Source organism: Scardinius erythrophthalmus, assembly GCF_964197995.2.
Source record: "Scardinius erythrophthalmus genome assembly, chromosome: 11".
Taxonomy (NCBI): domain Eukaryota; kingdom Metazoa; phylum Chordata; class Actinopteri; order Cypriniformes; family Leuciscidae; genus Scardinius; species Scardinius erythrophthalmus.
In genome coordinates, this window is record NC_138231.1 from 3,800,455 (window position 1) to 3,812,920 (window position 12,466).

The 12,466-nt window shown below is 42.6% G+C and overlaps 1 protein-coding gene across 5 annotated transcripts; it reads right to left on the reverse strand.

Annotated features, from left to right (window-relative positions):
* Positions 1–709: 709 nt before the first annotated feature.
* LOC308698251 (alpha-2-macroglobulin-like) lies at positions 710–12,118 on the reverse strand. 5 transcript variants are annotated; one of them, XM_081378181.1, is made up of 34 exons: positions 11,889–12,109; positions 10,580–10,763; positions 10,357–10,513; positions 10,189–10,241; positions 8,895–8,915; positions 8,639–8,804; positions 8,483–8,567; positions 8,295–8,409; positions 8,090–8,210; positions 7,384–7,493; positions 7,139–7,309; positions 6,835–7,062; positions 6,545–6,757; positions 6,318–6,467; positions 5,725–5,856; positions 5,556–5,634; positions 5,193–5,358; positions 4,874–5,099; positions 4,661–4,784; positions 4,467–4,588; positions 4,335–4,386; positions 3,892–3,975; positions 3,635–3,811; positions 3,432–3,507; positions 3,179–3,335; positions 3,013–3,087; positions 2,777–2,939; positions 2,524–2,702; positions 1,757–1,978; positions 1,549–1,670; positions 1,267–1,348; positions 1,087–1,170; positions 895–1,000; positions 710–808 (listed from the first exon to the last, which is right to left on the reverse strand). In XM_081378181.1, the coding sequence occupies exons 1-34, from the start codon at positions 11,966–11,968 to the stop codon at positions 765–767; spliced, it is 4,326 nt and encodes a 1,441-aa protein (XP_081234307.1). In that variant the 5' UTR covers positions 11,969–12,109; the 3' UTR covers positions 710–764. The 5 variants fall into 5 exon arrangements, 3 of the variants coding, with proteins under 3 accessions (XP_081234307.1, XP_081234309.1, XP_081234308.1); XR_014031039.1 differs by having other exon boundaries at positions 712–808; positions 1,757–1,932; XR_014031040.1 differs by having other exon boundaries at positions 712–808; positions 1,267–1,423.
* Positions 12,119–12,466: the final 348 nt, after the last annotated feature.

Below are 12,466 nucleotides of genomic sequence, written 5' to 3' on the forward strand. Positions count from 1 at the left end.
AAAAAAAAAAAACAAACACATGAAAGTGAGTGGTATTTAATTTTACACCCACTCAAGTGATTTTTTGCTAAACTAAAAAGCCATTGAGCATTGTCTAGAAATTGGATTGGATTAAACCTGCCAATAGCGCACGAGGTGAATAACAGGCAATTTCCACCAACTGCGGAACGGCTGTGGATCCGCTCCAGAACGGCGACAGAGTCAATAGGTTTCCATTAAAGTCAATGTGTGTATTTTCACTGACTGCGAAACGGCTGCGTTCCGACTCAGTCCCAGCCCTCCGGAGCAGATACGCAGAGCTTCTATTTTTGCCAGATGCCGGAGAGCTCTGCAGCAATTCAGCACAGGGCATCCCGTTATATCGCGCGTCATACGGGAATTTGCAAGATCTCACGGTACCTCCTCACTTCAGCTGTCAGTAATGGCCGCAGCCGTCCCCGCAAATTTGAAACAGAAGCAAGATAGAAGAATGTACATGTTACCAGCATGAGCTGCAGGGCGAAATCAAAGCACCGGCAGATTGGGCTAGGTTTATCGACACACACACACACACACACACACACACACACACACACACACACACACACACAGCCTGAGTGAGCCATGTTATATGGATTTGAAGTCGCAGTACAAATAGAAACTCATGAACACTGAAACTTCCTGATTCAAACAAACATCTCTACGGAACAAAACGAAGGCAACAAATGGACTGATAGTATAAAAGCAGTTTTATTCAAGTCGTGTGTCCTGTAGCCTGTTCTGATTCAAAGCATGCAGGGGGACGTGTATGTGGTCTCAAACGCATCACCTGAAAGAGGAACAGAAAATGAGCTGGATCATGTTCAACAGAGAATATAGCAGAGCAAAAGCAAGACTAGGATGATGAAAGTGTACTTGTCTGATAGTAGTCATAAACGTTGATGACTGCCGGCTTGAGATTTTCCACTGCAAGAACCTGTTTCAGCTGCAGAGTGTAACTCATGGGGACGCCTTTGGGAACCTGCGAGACAGAAAGAATGAACAGCAGCACATACACAGCACTCATGAGGATGGCAGCTAGTGAATATTCCCAGTGTACAGTCTCACCTCTTTCAGATACACTAGGACACGATCATCTCCAGAATCAACCCGCTTCACTAGCGGGGCGAACGATTGGGGTGAAGAACCAAGCTAAGGGGAAGAGACCATCGTTTACAAACACAATTACATCTGAAGGAGCTTCAAGCATCTTGAGACTTTCTAAATCATCTTAATCTGCGTGCGTACCGGTGACGTATCTGCTGTGAAGCCCGACAAGAGCTTAATGTCCACTAGAACCATGTTAGTGCTTGCTTTTACGCCGTTGTATCTGAATGAGGGTGATGAAGAACTGGAAGTTTAATCAACAGGATCAAGAAAGCAGCTTCCTTTTCAGAACCATGAGCTGGTTTCAAGACACAAAGTCAAGTCACCTTTATTTATATAGCGCTTTTTTCAATACAGATCGTTTCAAAGCAGCTTTACAGAGATAACAGGAAAATAATGCCACAAAGCCAAAGCTATTCTTACTTCACCGTGAAGTTCAACATGAGATTGGCTCCTAGCGGTTTGCAGTCTCCAGTCACCTTCGCGCCAACGCTCAGCATCCCGTTGGCTTCAATGGGTGTTGGGATGTTGTAGAAACACGCAACCTACAGTATGAGTGCAGAGCAAACAAAACAAGGAGAATTAGGACGTGCACAACAGAAACAGAAATAGATGGGGTAAATATACAGACCTGCACAGACACACAAGTGGATCCTTTTGCTTTAACACTATATTTGCCAGGAACGTTTTTCAGCGGCTTCTCCTGAAACAGCAGCTTGTTGTCTTGATTCACGTTAAAGCTATAAGAGTCTCCTCCTACCACTGGGGACTGTACGGTAACAGTGCTGGAGCCTTTCAAGCTGAACACTTGAGTAGAGTAAACAGACAGTGCATGAAGAGCCACCACCGTGTCCTAAACACAAGCACCAGATTCAAAACTCCACTCTTATAAAGCTACGTTCACACGCTCAGTCCAAATCTGATTACTTCTGTATCCGATTGGAATCTGATCTAAAATGATTGAAGTCCACACTGTGTATCGCAACAGTTCAGATCCGGTTTCCATGCAGCTTTTTCGTTTTCCGAATATCTGCAATGGTTTCTATGGCAATGACGTGGCTTTGGTAGGAATAAGCCAAATACGACAACATGGAGAGGTTTGCAATAGAGATGTTTTATTTTAATTTTACAACATAATGTGTATCCGTCACGCTGGTCTACTGCGTCTTCTGAGGCAGCGGCAGAACCGTGGGAGGCTGGTATAAGTGGCTTTTTCCCACGCTGTCATCTCCGTTCTACAAGCGTATGGATGTAGCTTGAAACGGATTTGTATTGCATGTGATTTTTTTTTTGCTAAATCTGATCAGATTTCAATTGAATAAGCACAAAAATCGGATTTGGACTGACAGTCTGAACGTAGCCTAGGTGATTGCGCTCATGTTTGGTAGTCAGAGGCACCTGGGTGGAAGAAAAGCCTCCATAGGGATTCTGCTGGGCCACCAGCCAGTTGACAATGCGGTTAGCCTGGCTCAGAGCAGGCTTCGGCTTTACATTGAGAACTGCTAGCAGCACGTAAGAGCTGATCTCCACCGCCAGAGTATCACCAGATGTCGTCTGAGACCAATGGAGCTTAGTGCCTTAGGACGGAAGGGAGAAAGCTGATACCAAAGAACCTGATGGACCAACATCTCAAGAAGCTGGTAAAGCTCACCATTAGAAATTGTATTGTTGTTCAAGGCAGTTAAAAGCAGTGATCGAGTGGTAGTCTCTCCAGCCAGACTGAAGGTGTAGGCCAGCAGAGCCATGGCATAGGTGTTTCCCAGGTTCCCAACAACAGGCCTCAAGCATGACAGAGCTTTGGTAATGACAGGATCCTGAAAAATCAAAGCAAATAGAATGCAGCCAGAACAGAAAGGTCCTCTGCAAGGAGACTGGAGATTTTTTTACCATGACTGGGACGCCTTGTTCGAGCAGCGATGAAACTATGTAGGCGGTCATGGTCACGCCATCGCTAACCCCACCCTAAAACACACCAGCACATTTTATTTAAAAGGACGGTCTCACACCAAGTCTACTGGTTAGAGCGTATTTTTTCAAGAAACATGTAATGCACCTTCATGTCGTTGTGGTACAGAGTTCCCTTCTGCATGAAACAGCCATCTGAACCCTGCTTTCTGATCAACCAATTCTTTGCGCTCTGCAGGACACGTGGATCAATGGAAATAAATTGCCTCGCTAGACCAAAGGACCTCAGGACAAAGGCGGTCAACCTGGCAGTGGAGTACAAACTGAACTTACAAACTGCACTTACAAACTGCTGGTGCCACAACAGATTATACACAACAGTAGAACAGTGTGAAACTCACCATGCATTCGATTCATCATAACCAAATGTGCTGTATGAACCATCGTCATGTCTGTAGTTCAGTTGTCCTTGGTATCCTGATTAGGTCAAAAGGCACATGTAAATTGGTCAGGAAGGGGGTTCCTGACTCAAAATTGGAAGAGCAGGTTTAAACCTCCTTGGAATTGTGTTCCCTACATATTTAGCGGCTTTGGACACCCATACCGCTCTGAAGGTAGCCAGTGGCGGTCTCTCGGATGGCTGGCGTGAGTTGCCCTGTGACGTCCAGGTACAGCAGGATGTAAATATTGGGAGCAAGAATGATCATATTCTGTTCTCCACAGCCAGATGGCATCTGTAACAACCTATCCAGATTCTTCAGCGCACGACCCATTATGTCCCCTACGAGAGGTCAAGCATAAACCCACAAAGTTATTCTGCCAAACATCACCCGTCTGTTTCTACTCAATAAAATACTTTACCAAGAACTGAAACTGAGCATCTGGCTGATTCCTGAAGCACATTTTTTGGAAACATCAGAGTCACGTCTTCAGAAAGAACTTTTCCTAGGGACAGAACAGAATGGATCAGCATTAAGCGCTAGGCTAATGCTTGGCTGCACGGGGAGAATGTGTTTGGGAATCATACCCCTAGTTTCGCAAACACAGTTAAAGCCTAATCCCAGACTAAAATGCATGTTTGAGCCGTTTTAACTGAAAGCAACTTACAATGACATATCTTAAAATGAAGTCAGTGCCATTGTTTTGTCTCAAGGTGCACATCAGTAATGTTTTTTTTCTAAGGCATGTTTATAAATGCAATTTAAATGTCTTAATAAATTTGAATTGAATTAATTGAACTAAGGCCTAATCCGATCTTTATTTAATCCCTGTCTGTGAAACCGGGCCATTGAGTGCAAACAAACCCTTTGGACACAGTAACCAACTCTGGGTGTTTGTCTTTTCAAGTCCTTCGGGCTATAAAAGCAATAAAACACCACATCAGTAAAGCAGCATGAGCTCCATGATCAAACTCCAGAAGACTGGTTAACACTCACCAGGACAAGTAGACTTTGAGAAACTACATCAATGCGTCCTCTCGTCGGTACTGTCACAACCTCAGTGCCACATCGAGTCCGGGACGGTTCAGCTGAAGCACTGACAGTCACATTGACAGCTCCTGCAGTGACAGACAGAAAGTGAGCAACACCTAATATACACTCAATTTAGAGATAGACAGTCCAAAACTGACCGAGAACAGAAGCTGAGAGAACCCATTTGAAGGTCTTTCTCTCATTGGCACAGAGACAGGACGAATACGGATCAGTAAACGGCTTAAGAGTGAAGGCCGTGGATGAAGCTGGAGTTACTTTAACCTGTCAATGAAACATTAGGGCACAGAGCAAAGACATTGATTATTTTCCTTTATACAATGGATCTGTATAGAAAAGTTCCAATGACACACCATGATGCACTTGGACAGAGAGTTGTAGACCGTGGCCTTCAGATTAAAAGACTCCCCACGGACAATGGAGTATGGCAGGGAGAGCTCCAGGAAGAAGGGCTGGAAGACGGTCAGGACAGCAGGAGGGGCCAGACCAAAACCTGTGGAGGACAGGCAAAACGCCTCCGCCTGCCATGTGGTGATAGTGTCAGGAACATTGAGAGGAACTTTTATGGAGTCAGTGTCTCTGAAGGACAGCAGAAGAGAGAATTAAATAACTGGAGAAGTAAAAACTGTGGGCAAGTGACTTTCGATGGAACACACAAGATGCTTCACTAACCCCACTTGAGCAAGCTGCCAGAGCCATGGTTCTGGAAAGTAACTCCTGACGGTCACTTTAAAAGAGTGCTTGCCTCCAGCACTTTCTGCTTCTGGAGGAGGAGCAGCAGCAGTAGCCAAGTTAACCGCATCAGTTATTTTAAAGGTTAAAGGAGCAGGTGAAGTCGCTGAAATAAAAGACAAGACATGTCCTTGCTTTCTGCATGCACTTTAGTTTTGAAGCAACAAAGGATCTCAACCGCCCCTCTGTTGCATTTATAATAAGATTAAAAACACCCAATGTCAATACACAAAAAAAGAGGAATAACCTCCCATAGCTCAAGGACAGTTCACCATATCATTCAATTAATCCACATAGACCTACTTTCGGGGATGATGGATTGAAACTGCTGGCAAAGAATGGTTTGTAAAACGAGATTTGTTGCGATCTTCATCCCCACGCTCTGTCAGAGTAACAAGTCAAAACACAAGACAGATTAAAGTCAATGACTCGGTATTATTCAGTGACTAGATGGTAATTAATGGTTTTCTACCTCGAAGGCTGCATAGGCAGTATCTATAGGAGTATCTCGACGGACTACTTTTCGAACACCTACACACTCTGGTTTATCCTCAATGCTGGATGGGTAACCTGATAGCAATCTCACCGCGAGCAAGTCAAACACCTGGGACCATGAAACAATAGAGTTGGTATGTCACTTGTTTCTGGGAAATTCTTGAACTAAATGCATTTATGTTTGGCATGTTATGTCACAGAGTTTACATTTACATTTATTCATTTAGCTGACGCTTTTATCCAAAGCGACTTACAATTGCTATACATGTCAGAGGTCGCACGCCTCTGGAGCAACTAGGGGTTAAGTGTCTTGCTCAGGGACACATTGGTGTCTCGCAGTGGATTTGAACCCGGGATTTGAATCTCTCACACCAAAGGCATGTGTCTTATCCACTGCGCCATCACCACCCATAATGTTAGGTGTTAAACATACACTAAAACTGCAGTAATCATAACAGCCACATCATAATAGCATAGGTTTGTCAAACTGATCCATCAGCATTACTCAAATTCTAAAGCTAAACATGAATGTCAATCAAGTCCAACAGGTATTTAAGTCAACATGGCTACCATTTTAGGACTCAGACGTCTTCCTGGCTCCACGCTCCAGATGCTTTGATCTACAACGCTGAGACCACACAGGGATCCTGCTTGAGCAGAGACAGTCAAAACATTTCCCTCACTCGGAACAGCCGTAGCAGGAGAGAAATTCAGAGACACCTGGAACAAGAACCAACACATGCTGTATGACACACTGTTCCCCATTTGAAGCCAAAAGATGCTAGTGCACATCCTACCTGTTTTTGTAAACACGTTTCAGTGTCAAAAGACTCACTAACAGCAAGTACATTCTCACTGGGCAGAACGCAGTAGGCCAGAATCTGAACCACTGGAGCCATTTTGATACTGACAGACAGCTGGAACGACACGGAGCCGCTTGTGACTGTATCACCAGCTATTGCTGTGACCTTCCAACCTCCATGGAGAACAATAACTCCTCTGGACAAGACCTGACAGAAGACAAACAGGTGCTGGACAAACAGACCAGCAGTCAATCAAAATCACTACAAAACTGGTCTCCGCTTACCATATAGATAATTTCAGTTTTGTAGCTACCAGCCTCTCCAACAAAAGAATATTTCACCGTCACTGGGAACGCAGCACCACATTTGAGTGGCTGCTCAAGATTCACTATAGTCAGTACACTAATTGATGGAATATCGGGAGAAACAGGTTGGCGAAGCTGTACAACCCTCATATCTATAGTGAAGTATGGCAATTTGTAACCATAAATAACTGCTGGAGTCACACTTGCCTGGGGAACAACAAATGGAATAGTTTCATGCGAGAGAGAAGTCTTCATTTCACAAAATACAAAGAGCAAGCCGTACCAGGAGATATAGAGCAGCTTTAGAACTTTTATCAGTATTGAAGGAGAACATGGCCAGTCCGTTCTGGTTTGTAGTTAGATTCAACAGCAATTTGTTGGGCCAGCTGTTACTATCCAGGAGATACACAGTTTTGTTCGCAATTGGAGTATCATCGAAACGAGACACTGAGATCTATTGGGAAAGATTAGGTTGGGAAAGGGAACCAATAAGAAGGCTTCTACGACAATGGATGAACTTTTACTTGCCTCTCCATTAATCACTGATCCAGGTTCAAAATTATCCGGGAGATTCAAAAACGTGACCATGCCGACTTCAAATGTAATGGACACGGTTGCATATTTTGACATAACCACATCTGGGGAAAAAGAAACATACGCACCAAATAATGTTTGTTTTTAACGCTATGCTAGCTTCTGTGGCTATATTCATGGCAAGAAATTTGTATGGTAAAACTAAATCAGCTGTTTAGAATACATTTTTGCTATTAGCTATTAAACTACTTTGGTTAATTTTGTTAAAAACTTCAAAAGGTTTCTCACAGGGTTAAAACCAGCACAATCTAATAAAACATGCTTCAATGATAAAGAGTTTTGACTGAAAGAACATTTTGGTGGATCTAGTCTTAAAAACTTGTGTCTTCCTGGAATGGCCTATTCTGCAACCAGTATAAACAATCAGGTCCCAATCGGTTTGAGATTTAATAGACACTCCTTCCAACATTGGGGTTGAAGTTGTTTTTTTTTTTTGAAGTCTGCGTTCTAATTTCCTTTGATTCCACAGTGTCCAGTTACCAAACAAAACCAGATATTAAATTGATGACCCTCTAGTTCAAGCAGTTTAGATAGAACAGACAGACAGACAGACAGACAGACAGACAGACAGACAACGCACCAAATAAACAAGTCAACATCCTCCAAAAACATGCCTCATTCAGACCAGCCAATAGCTCACCTGTTCCCGTCTCCGTGACGTTCACAGTAACAAAAAACAAATCTTCAAGAAATTTCTCAAATTTGGGGTTGAAAAACGATGCTGTATCTAAGGTAAGGGAGGCACAGCCCGTGGCATTCATCTGGTAGCAGAACAGAGATTTGCCACATTTAAGTCAAGTCCAAGCAGAAGAAAAACCCTTAGCTGTAAGGCAGGACCCACACACCTTAGCGGTTTGATTCAGGCACGGAGGGGTCGCCACAGGAACCACAGAGTATGGAAAAGGATCACGGCATACTTCCACAAATGCTTGACCAAGAACAGGTTGGCCATATGGGTATCTGGGAAACATCACAAGGAATAAGATCAAGAACTGACCAACCACAAGACAAGAAAATAAAATGCGTCACTCACTTGGCACAAGCCTCAACTTTTAGTCCCACATCTGCAACGCTGTACGTCTGTGGTGCGTTTACGGTCAAATCAAACTTGGGCAAAACTAAACAAGAAACAAAACGCTCCTGATCAAGTCCTCAGATCTGCGGTTACACATCATTCACAACGACTTACCATATTTTTTCACCTCAAAAACTTGGAAGACTGTTCCGTCACCAATAAAAGCTTTCAATGTGTACATCCCTATCTGAGCTTCTGGGTTTAACTTGTGAGAAAGTTGCAATATCCACTCCACTGAGGAAATGTTTGTCCACTGACCAATCCGGTTATTATGATTGTCCTATTAAAACAATTAACAGCTTAGAGAAATACTGCAAACAAAGCAAAAGTGCAAAAATCTGCATCAACTTGAACCAGAGCAAATTCTCACCTCCACCACCACCAGATTGTACTGTAAGACACAAAGACAGAATATCAGGCATTTAAAAGCACAAACACACTCATGCAGCAAAGTCATTGAAAAGGAAAGTGCAAAACTCTGCATGTAGAAATAACCAGCTTTAAAGGCAAGGTAGGATTTTTCAAAAAAAAAAAAAAATATCCCCCAAATTTGTTTAAACTGTCTTTATAACCAATACATAATTAAAGTAAGTACTCAGAAAAAGAGAGTATAAAAATCGAGTGTCTCTAGTCCTCTCAGGGCTGCAATAAACAGCTACTTATTTCCATTCGGAATGAATGAAATGATTGGCTGGGCGGCTGTCACTCTCTCCCTCGCTCGCTACCATGGCTACCACCCCTGATACTACAGGAGCTGCCCACATGCGTGCCCCCGTTTGACTCGAGGAGGGGAAGAGGCACAGAGAGAGGCACGGAAGCTAGGAAGAATCACAATTATGGCAGAGAAAGAGCAGTCAAAATTCACAGTACCTGCATATACAGTCAGCGAAGGCAAACAAGGCAAAAAAAGGAACTAGTAAGGTAGAAAGGTAGGCTACTTGTCTCCGGAGTGTAACGTTAGTCCTCATCAGAGCCAACAGTGCTTTAACCGTGGAAGCTCTTACATGAAAAACACTGTATATGTTATGAATCTTACACGAAATTCACCTTCATCACAGTGTAACTGCTGGTAATGGGAAAACGTGCATCAATGCAACCTGTTTTTAGCTTTGCCTTATGTTACTAGCTCGTTACCGAATCAAACTCAATATATTTTAAACTTTACAAGTATCGATGTGCTAGCTTGATAGTGAGTACTAACAGCCATGTTAGTTGTTTATGTTCATAATGATAAAGTTAGGTATTTTATTACATGTGATTCTGACATGATGTCACTACATACACTGCGCTCCTCTCGGCGCTGGCAAACGCGTCCTCCTCCAGCTGAGCGGTCGGCATCGCGCGTTCATATGTTTTGGGGGCGTGGCTTTGGAAGGAGCCCAGAAGGGAGGGGGTGGAGTGAATAGAATAAGTAGCTGCAGTTTATTGCACTCCTGAGAGGACTAGAGACACTCGATTTTTATACTCTATTTTTCAGAGTACTTACATTTTAATTATGTATTGGTATATAAAGACAGTTTAATTATGTATTGGTATATAAAGACAGTTTAAACAAATTTGGGAAAAAGTTTTTTTTAGAAAAATCCTGCCTACCCTGCCTTTAAATTTGCAATTTGTTCATGGTCAGATCACCCAATATGGTGAATGATCAGATCAGGTCTTACCATTTGATCAAGAGGCTCAAGTTTGGCATCCATGGTGACGACTCTAAAATTCACTACAAAGACAGCAATAAACATTCACATTAGTTGCATAATGCACTTGAAGGCAATCAGAACTTGTAGCATAATGGACTTTCTATAATATTCAACCATGGGTCATTCACAGCTCACCCGTTTGTCCTGGATTGTAGATGGGTTTGTCTGTTTGGATGAAGGTCAAAGGCATGTATCGTCTGAACATGACTTTCCTTTCTTGGGTTGCTCTGAAGATCCTCCCTCGAACTTCCACCTTTAGCTTCTGCACCGATTCTCTATCTACTTGAGGAGCCTGCAGAGAAACTCAGTTAACATACAACAAACCAGACGAAAAAGCCACATGCGTCTAATGACAGACCTGGAAACTAAAGCAGCGGTGAAGCGGCTTTACAAAAACCTCCTGCAAAAGTTGAGTTGTCCTGGTTGTGTCATCAAGCAGAGAAACAGTCATTGTGAGACTCTCTTGGGATTTCAGAAGAGTTATGCACAGTTTGGCATCTGATCCAGACTCAATCACTGCAGGGAACATCACCATGAATAATCTGTGTAGACATCATGAAGTTTAGCTTCAGAAACCATAAGGAACCAGGGCAGAACATGTACAAATTGGTTGAACATTCGCAGAAAGTGGCTGCTACAGGGTTGCGCATCAAAACTAGCCTAATTTGCAATCAAAAATAGCCCAAAGTGAGTGGGTTGGAGGGAGCAGGTGGGGTGGTGTGTTGGAGCACCAAAATTGTAAGTATGTGCGGTTGGTTTTCTAGGTGGGACAAACCTTTAAGCTGCAAGGGGAAAAACCCACAGGAAACCCACAGAGTTTGCAACACTGGGCTCCCATGGTCAAAAATGAGAGCACAAGACAGCCATTTTGTTCAGAAATACATAAACAATGAGGAACAAGCAACAAACTCCAACAGCACAAAAAAAAAAAAAAAAAAATCAAGAAAAATCCCTTCAACATGACTTGCTTTATTTTTTTAATTATTTTTTTTAAGCGTTAATGTCAATGAAGTGTTAACATTAAAGTCCTCCTGTGGTGAAAATCAAGCTTTAAAATGTTGTTTATATGTCTATGTGGTGTTTTTAATATGCTTTAAGACAAACCATGTACAAATACATAGTATAGTATAGGCCTACGCGATTCTATGAATATGCTAATTTGCCCACCCCCACTCACTCACTGCAACTCAGAGATCCACTGTTGACGATCACGTGTTGATCCGATTGGTTTCAAGGTAGTTTGTGAGTGTGACGTCAGAAACACCAGCGATTTCAAACTGTGTTTTTGAGACTTATCAACATCATCACTTAGTATATTCTCCTTAAAACTGCAGTGAACCAAAGACTCAAAAACACAGTTTGAAATCGCTGGTGTTAAATGTCACTGTCAAATTAAATGTCAAAAAACGGTTAAATGTCATTTTGGTGATCAAAAGTGAGATTTAAGGGATACAATTGACTACAGGGGGACTTTCAGAGCTAATGAACAGCAGTTTGGTGGGTCCTATTCATCCTTTGGCCACTAGGTGGCCATAAAGTAGGTGACGTGACTAATGAACTTTTACCATACGGTCAAGGCTTTAGTGCTTCATTTAGCCATCTTTAAAACTGCATCAGCATAGATTAAGCCCCTTCTGTTCACCTCAAACTCAAAGCCACATACTTACGGCCTTTTCTGTCCATCAACAGCAAAGAGGAAAAGGGCAAAAATAAGCCCTTTCCAAACACAAATCTCCCTCACAGCCATAGAGCAGTCATCCAAGACTAGAGAGAAATTGAGCGTACGTCTCTATAAAACAAAACAAACCAAACCCTGCAACACTTCTGTTAAAATCCACGCCGTTCAACAACTCTACAGCTCCTCTCAATCAGATGCACTGATGCAAGCGCTTTTATTAATTCAGAACAGGTTGATTGAACACTTTATCTTCAGGCAATCAATCGGAACGTCTTGGGCAGAGCACCGGTAATTAATCAGGGTTGCCAACTCTCACGCATTTAACGTGAAACAGGAACACACGCTATGCCCAACAAAAAAACAAATTGACAATCTACATTAATTGTTATTCTTTTAAAAATTCCATGTTTATTTCACTTTTTCTATGCTCTTAGAAAGTGCTCACGCGAGACTGTACAAAAGGTTAGAAAACAAAAAATAAAATCGAAGGCCCGGTGTCCATTCTTCGCACCTCGCTTAATAAATCCGAGAGGATTTGACAGATGCCAGATCTTCTAATCGTGATAA

Bases quoted from the DNA above. Each gene is read 5' to 3' on its own strand.
- LOC308698251 (XM_081378181.1), bottom strand. From the start codon at position 11,968: ATGGCTGTGAGGGAGATTTGTGTTTGGAAAGGGCTTATTTTTGCCCTT. The intron at 7,310-7,383 runs GCAAGTAAAAGT...CTTTCCCAATAG, and splicing joins GATCAGTGATTAATGGAGAG to ATCTCAGTGTCTCGTTTCGA. The intron at 3,976-4,334 runs GTTTGTTTGCAC...TTCTGTCCCTAG, and splicing joins TTGGTTACTGTGTCCAAAGG to GAAAAGTTCTTTCTGAAGAC.